This window comes from Chelonia mydas, chromosome 15 (genome assembly GCF_015237465.2).
Source record: "Chelonia mydas isolate rCheMyd1 chromosome 15, rCheMyd1.pri.v2, whole genome shotgun sequence".
NCBI classification, from domain to species: domain Eukaryota; kingdom Metazoa; phylum Chordata; order Testudines; family Cheloniidae; genus Chelonia; species Chelonia mydas.
The window spans coordinates 8,620,246-8,643,163 of record NC_057856.1 but is presented as its reverse complement, the minus strand read 5'-3'; the positions used below and the strand labels follow the sequence as shown (position 1 = coordinate 8,643,163).

Genomic DNA, 22,918 nt, shown 5'->3' with positions numbered 1-22,918 from the left:
GAAGTCCTCTTCTGTACCTTACGTACTCCAGAAGAGACCATCTCAAACAAGAAATCATCTTATGGTCCCACACACTGGAAGAAGAAAAAACCAGGAGACCTACCTAGTGATCATGCAGGAAACAAAACAGCTACTTTAAAAACAAAACAAAACCCCACTTCCAACACAAAAACAAAAAGTGGAACCAACTATTACAACTCCACAATGCACAGAGTACCACCTCCAGGAGAAACCACAGATACCATGATCAAACACATGGACACCGAACGACAACCCAGCGTCATCAACCTATCAAGACTGCTCCTAACCGGAACTGAAATATCTGTACACTCCAAGAGACTGAATTTCTGCCCCACCACAGAACCTGATACCTTATGAGCATGTGGAGAACTAGAAGAAATCTTCTGCTTACTCCATAACAACACTACCCACAACTACCACCTCCCCACTGACAGTCCATAAGAAAAAAAAATAATCTGATTTGGTGCCCTATCAGTGGACAAAACCACCCAGCAGATCATTACATCAATTGCTTTAAGAAAAAAATTTGACTCTGAAATCCTCAGCAAATGTTATATCTGCCACTGTCCCTACCACTGACAGGATAGCTATAGGTTTCAGAGTAGCAGCCGTGTTAGTCTGTATTCGCAAAAAGAAAAGGAGTAGTTGTGGCACCTTAGAGACTAAGAAATTTATTTGAGCATAAGCTTTCGTGAGCTACAGCTCACTTCGTCGGCCCTGAAATCCCAACCACCAGATAGCGATCAAACCACCAGACAAAGTGGGTGCCATGATAGTCTGTATGTTGTGATGTGTACATCAAAGAGGAAAACAGGTAACTCTCAGACACTACCTACTGTAAAGTATTTCAAAAAGACCCCATACCACCGTTTACACAGGAGTTTAATGATACAGTACCATCAAATCCTTCCTCAAACAGCTCCAAGAAAAACTTTACAATCTCATCCCACACAGACCCAGGATACACAAATGAGGGAACCTAGGCAGACCCATCCTAAATGGCCATGGCACTTTTACTGAAGGAATATCAGGACTCATTGAAACCATCCTCAAACTACTTATGACACAAGTTTCAGCTTCCTCTGAGACAAAACTGATTTCCTCCAGAAACCCCACAACATTAACAACCTCCCTGAGAACACCATCCTTGCCATCGTAGATGTCCTCTCCCTATATACCAACATCCCTCGTAATGATGGCATTGTTGTCTGCCTTAGATACCCACAAGGTAATTTACAACACTCAGAAATCCACCCTAAACGCAGCATCAAACTCATCCATTTCATTCTCACCTGCAACAATTTCACATTGAACAAACGTTTAGCACAAACCATAGGAACAGCCATGGGTATTAGGATGCCTCCCCAGTATGCCAAGCTCTTCATGGGCCACTTTGAGGAAGAACTTTTGGGAAAATGCACCATGAAACCAATGATATACCTGAGATAGATCAATAATTTTCATCTTCTAGACAGACAACCTAAACTCCCTCATAGATTTCTACCATAACTTCAGCCACCATCACCCCTCCATCAAACTTTCCCTTGTGCACTCCCACACCAGCATCAACTTCCTGGACACCATGATTAGCTTCAACAGTGGAACCCTACAAACGACTATACAAGAAACCCACAGATGACCACACTTGCCTTGAGAGATCCAGCAATCACCCCAGACACACCAAGAAATGTATCTACAGCCAGTTACTCAGATACCACAGAATTTGTTCAGAAAGGAAAGTTCAGGATACACACCTAAACACACTTAAAACTGCCTGCTCTAAACAAGGGCATTCCATTGATTGCATCTTGGAAAGGTCCGCCCAAATACCCTGGGAGAACCTGCTTCAATACAGAAATAAAAACCCACTGACTGCACACCCTTAGTTGTCACCTACAACCCCACTTTGGAACCCATATTGGGTATCCTCAAACAGTTACAATCCATATTTGATGGGAACCACATCCCCAAAGAAATCTTTCCCAACCCCGCTCTTCTGGCTTCCAAACAACTCCCCATCCTCTCCAGTCTCATCATCAGAAGCAAGCTCCACATCAACTCAGAACTGCACCAGACCCTGCCAGAACAAGAGATGCAAAACCTGCAGATGTACTGTCATTGCCACAATGATCAATATCCTCCACAGCACACCTTTCAAGATTTATGGCTCCTACACATGCCTGTCACATGCGGTGTACTTCAACCAGTGTATCAAATGACCCAGCAACAATTGTGTAGGTGAAACCAGACTATTGCTATGCTCTGAAATGAACTCACAGAAGAATAAGACAAAAACACCCTATCCCGTGCGGCCAAACACTTTTCACAAAGCAGTTGCTCTATATGTGACCTCTCAGCCCTTGTCCTGAAATCTGCAGAACACCTTCCAAAGACGAGCTTGGCTAGACACCAAATTCTGCTAGACCAAAAATAATGGACTCAATATAGACACTGGTTTTATGGCTCATTACAACAATTTGTAACACACCACACTGCCTGCTAACCATTTTAGGTAGTTTCCTACAGTGTGGAGAAACCGATTTGCTTAACAAAATCTGTCCCAACTTGTGTTTAGTTCAGACACTCTGTGAGGCTTGAAAGCTTGCAGCTTCCACCATCAGAACTGGGTCCGATAAACACATGGCAGTAATAGTGGGTGAAATAAAACTATGGTGAAAATTAATGGAGTTCTGCCTTCCCATTCTGGGTCTGGGACCTGTCCACTTGTTAACATTCTGGAACAGAAGAGTTTGAGGAGGCATTTAGTAGTAAATTCGCAAAGGCCAGTGGTGACCCTGATAGATGTGATTTATGAGTGTCTGTAAATTGGAACTGTTGGCATTTAAATCCCCTAACCATGTATGCCTTGGCTGTATTCAAGATCACCTCCTTAAACATCCCCTGATGGTTATTAGATCTTTGAAACGACCGGGCTTGCAGAGATTCTGCCATTGCTTGTTAATTTAGTAGGTGATAGGGCCTTTACATTTTTATGTTTAATTCTACAGGAAGTGTCTAACCTGGAAGTACTATGCAAAGAAAATTCTTTACTTTCTACGACAACAGAATATTTTAAAAAATCTGAAGGCATATCTTGAACGACCTGGGGACCAATTGTCATTTTTGGAAGGTGAGTATTGGCCTGAAAGAAGTCTCATGGTTTATTGTGATGGATTCACGAGGTCTGGTCTATGCCTTACCCTGTAACCAGTGTCCTGTGAGTGTTTCTGCGGTGTGCCAAACCAAGGATCCACACAGATCCACGGAGCAGAGCTGTGGCCTCTACAACTCAGAAACTGGGCTTTCAGGCACCAGTGATCCCTGTCTCTGGGTCTCCCTGCATTGAATCCAGCCAAGCCAGGGTCCTGGGAGAGACTCATTCCCACCCCTTTAGGGCACAGTGCTCTGAGTATCTGTCACTCATACTCACTCATACTCTGTCACTCAAGGTATGTGTTGGGGCAGGCAGCCTTTTCAGAACACGGTAACTATTGATTAATCACCTGCAATACAGAGTCTGAAAGTCTTTAGGGTAGCATGAGAGGATATGGTTCCTATTGATGGGAGCCAGGGCATTGCCATGCCCTGCTCCCCTTTTGTCTCCCAGTGCCAGGAGAGAATCTTCTCCTGTATCAGTGTACCCTGCTCTTAATTCAGACACCTGACACCTTCCCCCTTTGTTCTCCAACTTCGGACCTTTGCTCTGCTTTCCTGCAGAAAGGTAGGGGGAGTCTCCTCCTTTTGGCTGTCTTTTGGGTGTGACTTTTCCAGGCCGTTGGGATTTCCATTGTCTCTTCTGGATAGGGTTACCAACCCTTCCAGTTTTGCTGGGAGTCTCCCTGATTCAGGCTGTACCTCCCAGTGGTTACTAAAGCCAATCTGGGAGATTTTAGGATGCTAAAAGTCTGGCTGCACAGCAGGGCTAAGGCAAGCTCCCTGGCCCTGTGCCGCTCTGGAAGTTGCCGTCACGTCCCTGCAGCATCTAGGCGGGGAGGGTCTTCACACGCTGCCCCCGCCGCGAGCACTGACTCTGCAGCTCCCATTGGCCAGGAACTGCGGCCAGTGGGAGCTGCGGGGGCGGTGCCTGCAGGTAGGGGCAGTATGCGGAGCCCCCTCCCTCCCCACCCCGCCAGGGGCTGCAGGGATGTGCTTTGTAGCTGCATTGTTGTAATTGGTCAAAGTAAATGTGCTTTAATGAGAATTGCAATGAGTTTTGCTTCTGTATATGTTTAATGATATTTTGTCTAGAAAAGTATTTCTGATGTGCTTTCACTTTGTCCTCAAATGTTTTAGAATAAATAGTTACATTCCATGCCTATTTGGCTCACAGAATGAAGATTAATGTTTAAACATTATGAAAGGTTTGTTTACACCATGTTTTGTAACCTCTTCCTGTGTGAAATGAAATCTACATTTATTAACTATCTTTCAACTTTGTTCCTCAGGGTAACTCTTTGCAAAAGGCATTTGCTGTCATTTCTTTAAATTATCAAGTAATCTTATTTTTCTTTAAAATGTTTGCTCACCAGTGTAGTCTTAGGAGATGCACTTATGTGATTATCACAGGGGACAGTATTTATATATTATCAAGCAGCCTACTTCAGTACCATGTTAGCAGCATACTGTCAGGCACTCAAACTACACTAGGCTTCTTAAAAATTAGGTGTAGTTTATTTAAAATAAAATCCTGAACAACCTCCTTTTAAAGTTCTAATAGTGGGGGGAAAGTGCTCTTTAAAGAAAATTTGCAGTATTGCTGGACACCTGCTTTCCCCAAAGTTCATACTCTTGAGCTACGTCATGTAAGCCTGAAATAGAGAACTATGGAGAGAATATGTTTAGACTTTGGAAGTGCAGGGTTTTCCCAAGATTTGGGGGAGAAGCAATCAGTCTTGGTGTATACTCTAAAAATATAGTAAATGTGAAAGTTAAAACCCAGTTTAGAGAGTTTATTTTGGTGTTATGAGTTAAAAGTGGTGGTAGACTTTAGAGAAGGGAATGTGTTGGGGCAGGCAATAAAAGCCAAAGGCTGCCACTTTGTGGGCTTTTTTGGAGGGGAACTCTGTGGCTGATATTGCAGGAGGTGTGTTTGTCATGCATATTAGTCTGCTAATGTATGGGGCACTTTGCAAAATGAGAACAGACATGATCCTTTTTGCAGAGATCTTAGAGATCTTCTGCAGTTGAATATAGACAGGACAAGAAGTTGGACAATAGGAAGGTTTTGGAAAGAGCAGTGACAAGGCAACCAAGGAAGGATTCTCGGAAAAAGTGTTTTTTCTTAAGGAGTTTGACAGAGGACACTTGGACAAAAACGAGAGACTGTTCTAAGAATAGTGGACATGTTAAATATGAGCAGAAATGGAGTTGGATTGCGAGTATGGAAGGCCTTAAAGGTGAGATTCTTGAGTTAGCAACTGCTGAAAAGATTCGAAGAGAAAGGGAAGAGAGATGACTGGTACAGAATTGATCTAATGCAGCTTCCCCTATTGTATGTTAGATTCCATTACTTCTGCTTTCAAGACACTGGGGGACAACTTAGCCCTAAAGAGAAGGAGGTTGCATACTTGAGATTCAAAATCTGAAAGTCTGAGAAGTGGTTGCAAGACGTAAATACATGTCTCTCTAAAAGTCAAAGGATTCATATAATTTGTGTCTGTCTCCATGTTTTATGCATTTGGGTATGACTTTATATCAGAACCAATGAACATTTTAAAAAAATGTGTTTTGCTAAAATATGTGCTTTTAAACAAAGAGCTGGAAAGTGAAGAACAGACCAAAATCCTGTTTTTTAAATAGTTTATCTGTTCCAGGTGCTGTTTTAATTGACCAGTACTGTAATCCTCTCTCAGACATCTGTCTAACGAGTGTCCAGGCGCAGGTTGACGATATCACAGACAAAGTTCGCAAAGCCCTGCGGACCAAAAACCCTAGGCATCCAAGCTTGACTCCAAAGGCAGGTACTGTAGAGAAATGTGGTCTAGTTGGCCCTTTCAGAGTGATGTTGCTCGTCTTTATGTTGCCTAAACAATGTTTATTTTGTTTAACTTACTCCATAATTTTTAAATAGTCCTAACACGGGGCTTGGGAGGTGTCCTTTTCTTTCTTGGAGCCATTACAAACTGAACAGCAATCAAATCACACTCTTGAGTGTCCTCTAAGATCTGAAAGAGGAGAGTCTCTCTCCCCTGAACGTTATGAAGTGTTCTGTGAAGTTTGTTCTATTTCAAGGAATGAGCAGCCAATCTGTGTATCATTACTTAAGTAATAATCTTTTCTCTCTGTCTTGTCACTCTGTATTCATTTTAGGAGAGGTCTTGATTGTTCCTGATGTGGAGTTTCAAAGACAGGTACTGGATGCTGTGAATTGTGTCCTGTATGAACAGTTAAAATACAAAGGAAATGAGATGGATTACTACAACTCCTTGAATTCATACATTCACCAGGCAAGTATGTATTTACTGAACCAGCCTAGGAAGCCACTGCTAGTACAAGTTTGAGAGAGAATTCTACTTACACTTTTTTGTCATTTTTGCATGGATGAGTAAGTAAAATAAATCTGTATGCACCAATCCTGCTTTGAGCAGGGGTTTGGACTATAGATGACTTCCTGAGGTCCCTTCCAACCCTGATATTCTATTCTAAGAATGTCACAAAGGGGTGGCTTGCTGTAAACAGTATCGTATGTTAACTCTCTGTGCACTTGCTGCTGGGTCAGTGGATTTTGAGGCATTTTGAATAAAATTGCATCTCCGCTGAGAATCCTGGTACTCTAGAAATTTAATTTTTTAAAGTCCTGCATTAAATAACCTATGATTTGTAAGCTTCCCTCTGATTTAATCTCATTTTTCAGGTTTTAATCCGTAGGACAGGAATCCCTATCAGCTTGTCTGTGCTCTATTTAACAATTGCCAGACAGTTGGGAGTCAGACTCGAGCCAGTCAACTTTCCTAGTCACTTCCTGCTGAGATGGTGTCAGGGGAAAGAAGGGTAAGATTCTGTTAATTCCGTTTGACTTTTGGGAAGACCAATAAACCATTTACCCCCAGGAGGCAGTTTTCCCAACCTGAAACTCTGTTGGCAGAGAGGTCAAGTAACGCAACCAGCTCTGATGACAAGATGTTAAAATATGTCAGGCTGAAAGTTCCTATTTAACTGTTTTTTCACATGATGAAAGTGTATGTTTGTTTCTGACGCAAATCGAAAAGTTAATTTAATGCTGAAACAAGAAGCATTTTCTGAGATAATCCATAAATGCAGGAGCATCTTGTCCAATATAGATCTATGAGTTTAATTGCTAAATCTGTACATCAGCCAGCAAGTGAATACACAGCTGTGTATTCACTCAAAGGGTTCTGAATGGCAACAGACTTCCTGAATAAATATAACAGTAGTTGGGGTAGCACTTCTGCTTTTCATCATTTTATAGCTTTTTTAAAGGCATTTCATTTAAACCTTTGTGCAGCACAACTGATAGAAGCTGACGCTACTGTGTCATGTACCCACCTGCTCTCGGAATCAGTGTTGGTGACTCCTCGAATGACCTAATGATTGGCTATTAGCAGTGATGTTATTCCCAGAAGTACAAATTTCAGGGGTAATGTTAGTGATCTCATTCAATACAGTGAACTTGATTACACATACCCCTGATGGTATTTGACTCCCATCCCGATAGCTGCATTGTGCAACAATCTATTGTTAGCCAAACATGGCCTTCTAATATATCACAGCATCAGGTAAAGCAAATTTGAGAATAGTTTGCAAGCCTCTCTGGGGAGAAGAAGCACTATTGATAAAATAATTTGACTTTTGTAGTCTTTTGCCATGTGTTTGTAAGAAGGTAAATAAGAGGAAACTAAACCCTGTCACTAAAGGAGCTGAGGTACTGACAATATTCACCTCAGACTTAAACACAAGAGTGAGAGGCATCTGAAAAGCACACATACATAAGCTTGTTTAAATGAGACTCCCAAGTCTGAGTTTTATTTTCTTGGTGTTTCATTAGAAGCACAGACATCTTTGACTACATGTACATAGATGCCTTTGGAAAGGGAAAGCAGCTAACTGTGAAAGAATGTGAGTACCTGATTGGCCACCATGTAACAGAGGAGTTCTATGGAGTGGTTACTTCAAAGGAGGTCTTGCAGCGTATGGTGGGAAACCTCTTAAACCTCGGAAAGCGGTAAGATTTACTTAAACCTCATGAAGATTTTAAAGCCTTACTTAAATGTGGACCTGAAAAATGCTGCTTTGATTAGTCATATGCTTCTTTATGGCAGTCATGAGTGGCTTTATGGGGTGTAAATCATACCAGTTATTCACTTGGCAGTTCTACCCAGCTTTTCTCATTATTTAATGACTCTACTCACTCTAAAGGAATATTCTTGTATCATAGAAAGTACTTAGTAAACCATATTTCAGACAAGCAAATCGAGGGACTGTGTTTCCTTTAGGGCATATTAGAGTTTTCACTATCCGGTAGAGAAAAAGATCTGATGGATTTATCCCACATGATCAACTTCGTGTGGTTACACTGGGGCTGTCATGATTGGACTTGTAATTCTGTTTCTATTTATGAACACCTTTCTTCATATTGTTTAAGGAGTCTTCACTGTTACTTATAGAAGACCAAAAAGCACAAACATAAAAGAATTGCTCCAAGCATGAATGAGCCAGGAGAACCATATCACAATTTGAGAGAAAGTAAGCTTGCAACTTGGAGAGTGCATTCTCTGAAAGAGGTATTGGAACCAGGAGATTTTTTTTTTCCCCCAGGGGGAAGGAATAGAGTTTGGTAGGGCAATTTTAGTGCAATTCCATCCTAGCAGAGTAGTGGGTACTGTTAGCAACAATAAGCCCCTGGAGTTGCTCCAATTGGATGAGTGTACCAGTACTGTGTAATGTCTTTATTGATCAGTGTCTCTCGGATGCTGAAGTAATAGGGAAAGGAAGTGAAGATTTAACCTTAAAATTGAATTTCTTCTTTGCTGGTAGGGAAAGCACTGATCAGTCCTACCAGCTCTTGAGAGACTCCTTGGATCTATACCTGGCCATGTATCCGGACAATGTGCAGCATCTAATGCTCCAGGCTAGGTTATACTTCCACCTGGGAATCTGGCCAGAAAAGGTACCCTAAAACTTGGTCATATATTTTATCATAGGGGGTAAGCTAAAAAACAGTAGATTGATTCTGGGCTACAGTACCTTGTGTTGTAGTCAGCCAAGAGCTTTTTCTGTTGTACAAACAATGTAAAGAATTATCACACTTCAAAAATCAGTATCTCCCGCATATAGAAGAGATTTTGCTTTTTGTATTCCCACTGCATATCTGTGGATAGCCTCTGACCTGAGACAAAAATTCGGATTTCCTGCCCATAACTGTTTTTTCATTTTAACTTGGGCTTTCAGATTCTCTTGATATATCTAGTACTTTATCTCTAAACCAAGATTGCATGTTTCTAGGTTGACTTAAACAGCCGTAGAGCTGTAAAATACACAATTGTTTTACCTAGGATGTTCTCAGTGGTGACAGATGACAGAACAAGGAGCAATGGTCTCAAGTTGCTGTGGGGGAGGTTTAGGTCGGATATTAGGAAAAGTATTAGGATATTATTATTTCACTAGGAGGGTGGTGAAGCACTGGAATGGGTTACCTAGGGAGGTGGTGGATTCTTCATCCTTAGAGGTTTTTAAGGCCCAGCTTGACAAAGCTCTGGCTGGGATGATTTAGTTGGGGTTGGTCCTGCTTTGAACAGGAGGTTGGACCAGATGACCTCCTGAGGTCTCTTCCAACCCTAATGTTCTATGATTCTATGATACAGAGGCCATGGGTGTAAGAGCTCTTACTGGATTAAGGAAAAATATTGCCCGAAAAAGTAAATCTTTGGGATTACCTGTTATAAACTAAACTAAAACTGTGTTTTGGCGCTCTCAATCCATTCCCACTTACTTTCACAATAAAAACTGCAAAAGGAATCCTAAGTATGAGGATAATGGGGCTGATGCATCAGTCATGCCAATCAAGGCAGGATATCAAATAATTTGATGGAGAAAGGACCTGGACATATAAATTGTCTGGGTCACTCAAGCCTTCCATCAAGCTGAGAATAAAGCACGTAATTAGGGAAACCATTTAATTACGTTGAGCATGTTGTTACAGTGCAGCTGCATATAACTTAGCAAAATTCAATTCATGTCAGTGAAGGGGGATACCTCTTAAATCAAAATAAATGTAAATCTCTACTCATCAGGGACTTACCATTGGAACTTTACCCACACCCCCACTGAAGAGAAACCCATTCACTACATTAGTAGCTCTGCTATTAGATCTTAAACCCATATTGATTGTTCTTTGGGCCAGGACTGTTGCTTTCTATATGTTGGTGCAGTGCCTAGAACAATGGGCCCCAATCATGGATGATTATGGATAATAATACATGGCTGTGTATTCCACAGATCTCGTCAATCACTTCTGCACAGCACAATGTTACCCAACATAGTGATTGTCAAAGTGAGGTGACGAAAGTTAGTGGTTAAATTAAGAGGATCATTACATGTGTACTGTGGTTTTTCTTGTTCATTTCTTGGAGTCAAAGGGAATACAACAAAACAAGATTCCCCAAACTCTATCACGTGTCTTTATTTGCAGTATCCTTTAAAAATAAAAATTCAATAGCTGCATGTTCAGATTATGAAGAATGTATGAAAGGAGCCCAAACTTTCAATAGCATTCATATCATTCCTCTTGCGGTTGTTTCATCAACTTCTAAGCAATCACTTCCTTTCCAACACCCCCTCCCGCCTCCCCCCCTCCAAAAAAATTCCTGTCTTCATGGACTTCAGAGTGACCACCTGTCCATTACCAATTTTGGAGTATATAAAAACACCTTTCTCGTTACAAAGACAAGTGATCTGACTACAAAACTATTGATCGAAGGCCCATATAACTAAATTCCTCTTTGGCAGGCATTCTTCAGTAAGCTTGGGTAGTATAGCTAGAGTCTACCTTTTGTATAATAAATTGTTCACCAAGCTTGCCGTTGTCTGAAGGAAATATCAGATTTAAGAGATTCACCCACAAATAAAATGGTAGAAGCTAATGAAGATTCTCCCTGGGAATCTTCCAGTAGTAATGACAGATGTACTGTAACATGGGACAGCTAAGCTTTATGACCTACCTGTGGCAAATTCCCCAGACCATCAATTTACTTCCTCTTGCCAGTGATTTGAAGGTTTATGGTTGATTTATTTTCAGTTTCCACTTTACTATCCTGCAATTTGTTGATCTTAAGTACAGATGTGGTCCTTAAGTTGTATTCCCTGTGTCACTAATTTACTGCTCCAAATTTGCCAAACACCTTGAAAATCCTCAACCTTCTCAGTGATCACTGAGGATTCCTGCATTGCATCCATCTGTGCATGTGTTAATTCCAGACTTCTGGACCAGGGATCAGTTACTAACAGCTGACAGAGAGCCCAGCATCTTTCTCCAGCTGAGAATGTGCTTTCAACTAGTCTCTGTGACGTGGAATTTTTATTTTTAAGGGTTCCCTTTTAGCGAAGTGTCCAGCCAGCATAGAAAAAAAATAAACCAACAACAGTGGAGTACATCACATTTGTAGAAATAAATGTGAAATCTTAGCCAAACAGAGCTAACCAGAATGCATATTTTACTATTGCTTAAACGTGTACCTTTTGCAAATGACTTAAATCACTAAATTGGATAAATTAAGGATAGACAAATTGGAGAGTGCTTATAAACATCCATAATGCCAGATGAAGAAAAGATCCCTTTCTTTTGGTGTCACTTGATGCAGAGAAAGCTTTTGATTAAATGTAAAGTTCCACACTTTTCTAAGTCATGTCCCATATGGACATTGGTCCCCAGTTCCTTAAATGGATACACCAGCCCAATGGATACACTCTTTACACCAGCCCAAAAGCAGCTGTGTGAGTTAATGGGATTAAATCTCCCTGCTTGAATTACACAGACAGGCTAGGTAGGGGATATTCATAGTCTCCTTTACTTTTTGCATTGGCCATGGAGCCTTTTGCACAGAGGATAAAGAGCAATGAATCTATCACAGGAATAAAACTTGCAGGAACACATCAGAAAATAGCTTTTTATGCTTTATATGCTGCTGATGTAATATTTTAATCTAAACCAAATATGTCCCTAAAACTAGTATCTAAAGAAATCTGAGAGTTTGGGAAAGCCTCTGCATTTCCATCCCACCATCAACCTCAGCCTAGACCAATCCACACAAGCGGTCCATTTCCTGGACACTACTGTGCTAATAAGCGATGGTCACCTAAACACCACCCTATACCGGAAACCTACCGACCGCTATACTTACCTACATGCCTCCAGTTTCCATCCAGGACACACCACACGATCCATTGTCTACAGCCAAGCTCTAAGATACAATCGCATTTGCTCCAATCCCTCAGACAGAGACAAACACCTACAAGATCTCTATCAAGCATTCTTAAAACTACAATACCCACCTGCTGAAGTGAAAAAACAGATTGACAGAGCCAGAAGAGTACCCAGAAGTCACCTACTACAGGACAGGCCCAACAAAGAAAATAACAGAACGCCACTAGCTGTCACCTTCAGCTCCCAACTAAAACTTCTCCAGCGCATCATCAAAGGTTTACAACCTATCCTGAAAAATGATCCCTCACTCTCACAGATCTTGGGAGACAGACCAGTCCTCACTTACAGATAGCCCCCCAACCTGAATCAAATACATTCCGGCAACCACACACCACACAACAAAAACACTGACCCAGGAACCTATCCTTGCAACAAAGCCCGATGCCAACTCTGTCCACGTTTATTCAACAAGGAGCCCGGTGGCACCTTAAGGTGCCAGACTAACACGGCTACCCCCTGATATTTATTCAAGTGACACCATCATAGTACCTAATCACATTAGCCACGCCATCAGGGGCTTGTTCACCTGCACATCTACCAATGTGATATATGCCATCATGTGCCAGCAGTGCCCCCTGCCATGTACATTGGCCAAACTGGACAGTCTCTACGCAAAAGAATAAATGGACACACATCTGACATCACGAATCATAACATTCAAAAACCGGTAGGAGAACACTTCAACCTCTCTGGCCACTTAGTAAAAGACTTAAGGGTGGCAATTTTGCAACAGAAAAGCTTCAAAAACAGACTCCAACAAGAAACTGCTGAGCTTGAATTAATATGCAAACTAGATACCGTTAACTTGGGTTTGAATAGAGACTGGGAGTGGCTGGGTCATTACACATATTGAATCTATTTCCCTAAAGTTAAGTATTCTCACACCTTCTTGTCAACTGTCTAAATGGGCCATCTTGATTATCACTACAAAAGTTTTTTTTTCTCCTGCTGATAATAGCTCATCTTAACTAATTTGCCTCTCACAGTTGGTATGGCAACTTCCAACTTATCTGTCTGTGTGTGTATATATGTATATCTTCTTACTATATGTTCCATTCTATGCATCTGATGAAGTGAGCTGTAGCCCACAAAAGCTTATGCTCTAATAAATGTGTTTAGTCTCTAAGGTGCCACAAGTGCTCCTGGTCTTTTTGTGGATACAGACTAACCCGGCTGCTACTCTGAAATCTGTATTAAAGTAAGTTATGCCAAATCTGAAATACTAGCTATAAATTTGCCAGACTCTGAGAAGTCATTCCTCCACAAAACATTTGAATACAAATGGGCAATAAGTCCTATAAGATACCTGGGAATTCAAATCTCAAACACCCTAGAAGAGCTGTAAGATTTCAATGTCAAACTGGAACTGCAGGAAATGCAGGACGGGGGGAGCTGGAGTGCTGAGGGAAATATGCAATTTCTTGGTTGGGAAGAATAGTCCCAGTGAAAATGAATGTTTTGCCAAGCATGGTCTTGTTTCAAAATTTTTTTGTAATCATCCCAGATAAAACCCTCGCAGGAATACAGAGGAGACTGTTTGTTAGAATTTATATGGAATAAGAAAAGACTGAGTGCCGATACTTTGTACAAATCTTTAAACAGGATGGACTAGCTGTTCCAAATAGTCAATGGTACTAACATGCCAGCCAGCTCAAAGTAGTAGTGGATTGGTGATGCCCTAACCCAGCCAAACACTGGGTTTTTATTGAACAAGAAAATTGTGGCAGTGCAAACATCGCTGGGCTACCATGGATAATAAATTTTGAAAAATCATGTCCTCCAGAAATTTATACTTACCCTTAACAAAGGCTACTTTGTGGTTTGGGATAGAACTAGAGAGAAGTTCTTTTCCCTCACCAGTGACACTCTAATGAAGAGAGGGAAGAGCATCTTTGCAAGCAGGCTGGCTAACCTAGTGAGGAGGGCTTTAAATTAGGTTCACCGGGGGAAGGAGACCAAAGCCCTGAGGTAAGTGGGGAAGTGGGATACCGGGAGGAGGCACAAGCAGGAGCGCGTGAGAGGGGAGGGCTCCTGCCTCATACTGAGAAAGAGGGGCGATCAGCAGGTTACCTCAAGTGCCTATATACAAATGCACGAAGCCTGGGAAACAAGCAGGGAGAACTGGAAGTCCTGGCACAGTCAAGGAATTATGATGTGATTGGAATAACAGAGACTTGGTGGGATAACTCACGTGACTGGAGTACTGTCATGGATGGATATAAGCTGTTCAGGAAGGGCAGAAAAGGTGGGGGAGTTGCACTGTATGTAAGAGAGCAGTATGACTGCTCAGAGCTCAAGTATGAAACTGCAGAAAAACCTGAGAGTCTCTGGATTAAGTTTAGAAGTGTGAGCAACAAAGGTGATGTCGTGGTGGGAGTCTGCTATAGACCAGCAGACCAGGGGGATGAGGTGGATGAGGCTTTCTTCCGGCAACTCACGGAAGTTACTAGATCGCAGGCCCTGGTTCTCATGGGAGACTTCAATCGCCCTGATATCTGCTGGGAGAGCAATACAGCAGTGCACAGGCAATCCAGGAAGTTTTTGGAAAATGTAGGGGACAGTTTCCTGGTGCAAGTGCTGGAGGAACCAACTAGGGGCAGAGCTCTTCTTGACTTGCTGCTCACAAACCGGGAAGAATTAGTAGGGGAAGCAAAAGTGGATGGGAACCTGGGAGGCAGTCACCATGAGATGGTCGAGTTCAGGATCCTAACACAAGGAAGAAAGGAGAGCAGCAGAATACAGACCCTGGACTTCAGAAAAGCAGATTTTGACTCCCTCAGGGAACTGATGGGCAAGATCCCCTGGGAGAATAACATGAGGGGGAAAGGAGTCCTGGAGAGATGGCTGTATTTTAAAGAATCCTTATTGAGGTTACAGGAACAAACCATGCCGATGTGTAGAAAGAATAGTAAATATGGCAGGCGACCAGCTTGGCTTAACAGTGAAATCCTTGCTGCTCTTAAATACAAAAAAGAAGCTTACAAGAAGTGGAAGATTGGACAAATGACCAGGAATGAGTATAAAAATATTGCTCGGGCATGCAGGAGTGAAATCAGGAAGGCCAAATCACACCTGGAGTTGCAGCTAGCAAGAGATGTTAAGAGTAACAAGAAGGGTTTCTTCAGGTATGTTAGCAACAAGAAGAAAGTCAAGGAAAGTGTGGGCCCCTTACTGAATGAGGGAGGCAACCTAGTGACCTAGAATGTGGAAAAAGCTAATGTACTAAATGCTTTTTTTGCCTCTGTCTTCACGAACAAGGTCCGCTCCCAGACTGCTGCACTGGGCAGCACAGCATGGGGAAGAGGTGACCAGCCCTCTGTGAAGAAAGAAGTGGTTCAGGACTATTTAGAAAAGCTGGACTAGCACAAGTCCATGGGGCCGGATGCATTGCATCTGAGAGTGCTAAAGGAGTTGGCGGATGTGATTGCAGAGCCATTGGTCATTATCTTTGAAAACTCATGGCAATCAGGGGAGGTCCCAGATGACTGGAAAAAGGCTAATGTAGTGCCCATCTTTAAAAAAGGGAAGGAGGAGGATCCTGGGAACTACAGGCCAGTCAGCCTCACCTCAGTCCCTGGAAAAATCATGGAGCAGGTCCTCAAGGAATCAATTCTGAAGCACTTAGAGGAGAAGAAAGTGATCAGGAACAGTCAGGATGGATTCACCAAGGGCAAGTCATGGCTGACTAATCTAATTGCCTTCTATGACGAGATAACTGGCTCTGTGGATGAAGGGAAAGCAGTGAACGTGTTGTTCCTTGACTTTAGCAAAGCTTTTGACACAGTCTCCCACAGTATTCTTGCCAGCAAGTTAAAGAAGTATGGGCTGGATGAATGGAGTATAAGGTGGATAGAAAGCTGGCTAGATTGTCGGGCTCAACGGGTAGTGATCAATGGCTCCATGTCTAGTTGGCAGCCGGTATCAAGTGGAGTGCCCCAGGGGTCGGTCCTGGGGCTGGTTTTGTTCAATATCTTCATAAATGATCTGGAGGATGGTGTGGATTGCACCCTCAGCAAGTTTGCAGATGACACTAAACTGGGAGGAGTGGTAGATACGCTGGAGGGTAGGGATAGGATACAGAGGGACCTAGACAAATTGGAGGATTGGGCCAAAAGAACTCTGATGAGGTTCAACAAGGACAAGTGCAGAGTCCTGCACTTAGGACGGAAGAATCCAATGCACCGCTACAGACTAGGGACCGAATGGCTCAGCAGCAGTTCTGCAGAAAAGGACCTAGGGGTTACAGTGGACGAGAAGTTGGATATGAGTCAACAGTGTGCCCTTGTTGCCAAGAAGGCCAATGGCATTTTGGGCTGTATAAGTAGGGGCATAGCCAGCAGATTGAGGGACGTGATCATTCCCCTCTATTTGACATTGGTGAGGCCTCATCTGGAGTACTGTGTCCATTTTTGGGCCCCACACTACAAGAAGGATGTGGAAAAATTGGAAAGAGTCCAGCGGAGGGCAACAAAAATGATGAGGGGACTGGAACACATGACTTATGAGGAGAGGCTGAGGGAACTGGGGATGTTTAGTCTTCAGAAGATAAGAATGAGGGGGGATTTGATAGCTGCTTTCAACTACCTGAAAGGGGGTTCCAAAGAGGATGACCCTAGACTGTTTTCAGTGGTGGTAGATGACAGAACAAGGAGTAATGGTCTCAAGTTGCAGTGGGGGAGTTTTAGGTTGGATATTAGGAAAAACTTTTTCACTATGAGGGTGGTGAAACACTGGAATGTGTTGACTCGGGAGGTGGTGGAATCTCCTTCCCTAGAAGTTTTTAAGATCAGGCTTGACGAAGCCCTGGCTGGGATGATTTAGTCGGGGAACGGTCCTGCTTTGAGCAGGGGGTTGGACTGGATGATCTCCTGAGGTCCCTTCCAACCCTGATATTCTATGACACCCGTTGTAAATAATCCAGATCTTAACCCAGATCACAAACTACGGAGCTTTAAAGACTGAGTGTGCCACGTTGGCTGGCTATTCAGTAAAGAAACTTCTCTAACTTAATTTTTTATCTCTAACTGGCCCATTCTTCCATGTACTTTCAAATGAGGCATTGTTTTTCAATTTAGCTGTTTTATACAGAAAGTTAACTTTAATAGAAGTAATGGTGTCTGGTCAGTTAGGAAACAAAAATTTTATATATAACTAATTTATATCAATCTTTGCCTGCAGCTTTCCTAACAAAAAAAGTCTATGTAGGACATGCTGTGAAAAAGATCTGGATAGAAAGATTGCCCCAGAGGAATAGGATTTGATCTGGAAAAGAGGATCAGCAAGCCTCAGCCTGTAACGCAATCAAAATTTCTTTAAAATCCTGTTTCAGTGGTACCTCATACCAGTCAGGTTAATATGTATAATATATGTATATGAAATACAGATTGAATGAGGATAAATGTTTGAAAAATTGTGGTGAAAGTGCAGATTTCGTGCCTATATGGTGGACGTGTCCAGTCGTTAAAGACTACTGGTTTGTAATTCGTAACCAAAGGTTACAAAGTGTTGAATATTTATTACCTTTGGGAATCCTTCTTGGACTTCCTAGCGGAAATGGTCACACAAAAGGAAACGAAGAATTAACTTCTTATCGGCTCCGGCTGCTAATAGTCTCTCATTAGAAAAAGAAAAACAGCACAACCATAGAGGAATGGCTCAAAAAAATGAGGTTGTGGTTATAAAAAAATTAATGCACCAGTTACACCTCAGTCGGCGACAGTTCCTCAGATTTGTCACTTTAAAAGAATGGCTCAGGTTTGGGAATCTCCCTCACGTCCTCAGCCGTGAAGACCGATGCAAAGAATTCATTTAGTTTCTCCACAATGGCCTTAGCGTCCTTGAGTGCTCATTTAGCATCTCAATTTTCCAGTGGCCCCTTTGATGTTTTGCAAGCTTTCTGCTTCTGATGTACTTTAAAATTTTTGCTGTTACTTTCTGAGTCTTTGGGTAGCTGTTCTTCAAATTCTTTTTTGGCCTTCCTAATATTTTTATACTTCACTTGCGAGAGTTTATGCTTCTGTCTATTTTCCTCAATAGGATTTAACCTCCACTTTTTAAAGAATGCCTTTTCTCGTCTCATTGCTTCTTTTACTTTGTTGTTTAGCCATGATGGCACTTATGTTTTTTAATTTGGGGTATACGTTTAATTTGAGCCTGTATTATGGTGTCTTTAAAAAATTTCCATGCAGCTTGCAGGGAGTTCACTTTTGGCACCGTGCCATTTAGTTACTGTTTAACTAACTTCCTCATTTTTGTATAGTTCCCCTTCCTAGATAAGCTTTAAAACAAAAATTGAGCAGGTCGCTTTTAAATAGCAAAAGATCCGAGACAGCTTTGATCACTGTGCCAGGACTTTGCTTTTGCAGAGATTTCTTGCATTTGATGTTCCTGGTTGAGACATTAAATGGGAAATAAGACCCCATGTCCTATGCAGCACATTTGACCGAAATTAGGTGGCAGAGGATCTTGAACTATGCAGCACTGCCCTCCAAGCCCTCTGCTCATTACTTGTCTAAGTGTTTTTATGCCCTCGTTCATTGCCTGTCCCCTCTCTGCCTCTGAGTCAGTATATGTCAAGCAGGTCAATGTTTACTTTGATATTAACTTGTTATCCTATCCCAGATTTTCAGTGTTTAGTGTACTTCAGGCTTTTGTAATGAAAATGCATAACCATGTTGCAGAAGCTATTAGGGGGATGCTGGGCAGGGGATAATTGAGGTATTTGACAGCTGCTGAGGTGTGTAAGCAAATAGTAGGCAGATGCGGCATTTGATACTGGAATGGGATGCATTTTCGCTTCCCCTGACCCTTTAAGACAAATCAGACTACTTAAGATGACTCTGGCCCTGCTGAGTATCCCATTTTTATAACGCATGTCTGGGTGATAGATGTTTCTAGAATAGTCTCACAAGGGCGGTCTGGTAGTCTAGCAACAACAAGCTCCCACCATCTCAGAAACATTGTTTGGAATCCTGAACCCTTCTCCTAGCTCTCAACGATTGTATGGCTTATGAGTCATAGCTAGTGCACTCATTTCAGGAGCGTACCTCATGTTTTGCAACACTGACCTTTCTGAGAAATTAGGAGTGGTGTTTGTTGGCTTTGAAGGGACTATCTCCAGTCCTTCCGGCTAAGAGGCTAGTGACTGTATTAGTGGGCGTTAAGGGTGCTTGTAATGAGAAACAACTCTGAAGGGCTCTTTAGCTCTGCAGTCTAGAGCAGATGCTGGTTTTTGAAGACTGATTGCAGGGTGCTGGTTCCTCACTTTCACTTGCTAAACTGCAATAAAAGGCAGTTGATTTGTTAAATATTTTCCTAATATTACTTTTCCGGTAAGTAATTGCAGTAGTTGTCACGTGCATGTTACATGATGCTGAATGGGACAGGAGGTAGTCTGTGCCGTGGTGGATAAATGGCAACTCGTCCAAAATCTGTAGCAAAATGTGGTTCACCTTATGGAAAAAGTTTTGAGAACCCTGATCTGAAGAGAAGCGGACATCTAGAATTGGGCACTTAAGCTCTATGGAGAAGATAGTTTTTCTTTTCTTTTCTTTTTTTTTAAAGCTACTATAGACACCTGTTTATAAACCTAGTTGTCTTTCTCTCCCTGCTGAAGGTTCTGGATATCCTGCAGCATGTTCAGGTGTTGGATCCATCCCAGCATGGGGCAGTAGGATATTTAGTTCAGCATACCTTAGAGCATATTGAACGCCGTAAGGAGGAAGTGGGACCTGAGGTGAAGCACCGTTCTGATGAGAAGCACAAAGATATCTGCTTTTCTATTGGGCTGGTCATGAAACACAAGAGGTAATCAACTCTGAACCTTTCAGTGTCCAAAAGCTGCTACTGTAACACTGTGTGCTCTTGTTTGTGTATGGAATGATGCATTCAGCTGCTTCCTTCTTGCTGCGATTGATCATCATTTTTATTACATGCTAAGGAAGGGTTAGAGAAGTGTCTGAGAAGGAACATACTGCCCCTATGTGTAGTTATTTATGTATCCTTTTAGACATATGAAGCCTGACTTCTGTATACTTCGCTGTCCTTTGACGGATTGCAAGTGTGTTGTCCATTCTTTGCTTAGTAAGAGGACCATGAAGATGAGCCATCTGAACCCTAAGTGTTAATGTGTTGGCAGGGATTCTATGGCTAAGCTCTTGGAATAGTACTGATAGCGATGAGTATATCGCATTGTTTTCTCTGTTCTTGCTCTTCTGTCCTCTTTGAAGGGACAGTGGGAAGGAACAAGAAAATCTTATACATCATCTTTCTCCCATAATATCTCCCCCCCCCCGCCCCCCCTCCCGGCATTCACTGGAGACTTCATTTTTCTGCCTTTATTTTTGGGGGGATGCAGCCTGCTGGTGATGTGCTACTTCTGCTGCTTTTCTGGCCCGGTTCCTGATAAGTGCATGAGGAGCAGGTTTAAGGACAGACACAGTCACTTTGACTTCTCAGAGGGTACCGCACAATCACCTATAATACTATAAAAATAAAATAGGTTTTATGTTTCTGGAAACTCGTTGCCCAGAAATCCTAGGGTCACATAGCAGGAATGGACAATAATTGTCCCTCCCCATTCAATGACTTCTAAACTGAGTGTTAAATGTAAGCTGCAGGTCAGTTTGCATTGTAATAGGTTTGATTGCAGTTTTAGTATTTGACCAGAGCATAGCAACTAAATATGCTTTTTCCCCAAATCTACTCTTAGACTACATCTTTTCTCCTTCCCAGTTCTTAATTTTTCTGTTTTACTGTAATTTCACTGTAGTTTTCAAATTCACTTTAATCTGTGCCACATACTGTTTGTTTGTCTTTTAGTATTTAACTCATGATTTGTATTTGTCATTTGGGAGTTAGTTCGTTTGAAGGAAACTTGACGAGGTCCATAGTATGAATTTACCAAGGGTTGTGGTGGATTCTCCATCACTGACCATTTTAAAATCCATATTGGATGGCTTTCTAAAAAATCTGCTCTAGGAAATATTTTGAGAAAGTTCTATGGCGTGTGTTTTATACAGGAGGTCAGACTAGATGATCACAGTGGTCCCTATGTGCTTATATGACAGCAAGGTGTTTGTTACCAAGGAAGGTGGGATTGGGGGCAGTATACCTGAACTACATACCTGAGGCTCTTACAAGGTTGTACTTCACCCTTTAGAAATTCTTGTAAACTAATTCTGCATAAAAAACTTCTTTATTGGAATTTGCCCTTGGGCTTACAAGTTGTGGCGTGATCCCCTATGACCATTTGCTGCAAAGTAAGATTTATGGTGTATGGGCTGTGAGCTAGTAGATGCTGTCCTGCTCTGGGCGTTCAAATACTATGGTGAAGGATAGACTGGGACTGATCAGCCATTGAGGAAATGGAAAGAAGGTGTCGGCATCTCTGAAGTGATTTGGGTGGGTGTGAGGCAAGAACCATGGTGAAAATGATTATTGGTTTATCAGCAGAGATGGGGAGAGAATGGCTGTTTGTGTTCAGTTAAACAAATGTGAGTTTGCTTTATTATTCAAAATATTTTCTTTGACCACGGAGTTAAAGTACGGGATGACTGTTCCAATTCCCTCCCATACGAAGGAATATTGTAAAAGGATCTCTTTGAACAAGTCTTCCACTTGCAGTCCCATGCTCAGGTGGATTGGATTAGAATTGGCACCATGAGAACTCCATTAATCTTTTGTTCTCAAAATTACTCTTAATTTGCTTTGTCTTCAGTTTGAAGGTAGAACATGAATTTCTTAATCTACTTCAGTCAATGGTGTTCTTTATACAGAATCTCTCCCAGGAGCTCATGAGTGCCAGCATGCAGATCCCATACCCTTTAGTGGTAGTCTTCCTCTCTCAAGAAGAGTATCTAGCTGTGCACCTTTCCAAGATTTTGATTAATTTTTTTAATACTTCTTATTAGATACGGCTATAACTGTGTCATCTATGGCTGGGATCCCACCTGCATGATGGGACAAGAATGGATTAGAAATATGAATGTCCATAGCCTACCTCATGGCCCCCATCAACCTTTTTACAATGTGCTGGTGGAGGATGGATCCTGCAGATACGCTGCTCAAGGTGAGCAAATAAATCAGCCTGTAGATGTGATACGTGTGCATTTCATTTATATGTACATGTGTGGTATATCAGATCCATTCTGCTTACTATTTGAACAATGTTAATATTTACACTAAAGTTATATGGATATTAAAACACTAGGGATTATTATTTAAACAGATTAATATGTACTCTGAAAATCAAGATTAAAGCAAGAAGGAAACTGATATTCAAATCTTAAATTGACCTACCTTGCTTCTGAACACCCCCATAACTCCTCAATGAGATCAGTATTACTAGGAATGAACTCAAAAGTTAACTTCAGTTTAACTTGCCACTCTCCAATTTTATTCTGAAATACCTTTAATAGTTTACATGATAAGAAAACACTGCTGAAAACTTTGATTGCT

General features: G+C 41.8%; 1 protein-coding gene across 4 annotated transcripts in view; it reads left to right on the top strand.

The window, feature by feature from the left end:
• FBXO21 (F-box protein 21) overlaps nucleotides 1–22,918 on the top strand; it is a 55,186-nt gene that overhangs the window by 7,271 nt on the left and 24,997 nt on the right. For 3 of the 4 annotated variants that reach the window (XR_005222342.2, XR_005222343.2, XM_037878411.2), the window contains exons 4-11: nucleotides 3,030–3,151; nucleotides 5,835–5,981; nucleotides 6,331–6,467; nucleotides 6,875–7,011; nucleotides 8,027–8,203; nucleotides 9,016–9,148; nucleotides 20,076–20,266; nucleotides 22,372–22,529. Coding sequence is in view for 2 of the 4 variants with exons in the window: in XM_037878411.2 (XP_037734339.1) it covers nucleotides 3,030–3,151; nucleotides 5,835–5,981; nucleotides 6,331–6,467; nucleotides 6,875–7,011; nucleotides 8,027–8,203; nucleotides 9,016–9,148; nucleotides 20,076–20,266; nucleotides 22,372–22,529 (1,202 nt within the window). In the remaining 2 variants the exon portion in view is untranslated. The remainder of the gene's footprint in view (nucleotides 1–3,029; nucleotides 3,152–5,834; nucleotides 5,982–6,330; nucleotides 6,468–6,874; nucleotides 7,012–8,026; nucleotides 8,204–9,015; nucleotides 9,149–20,075; nucleotides 20,267–22,371; nucleotides 22,530–22,918) is intronic. The other variant, XM_043529163.1, reaches the window with a different exon arrangement.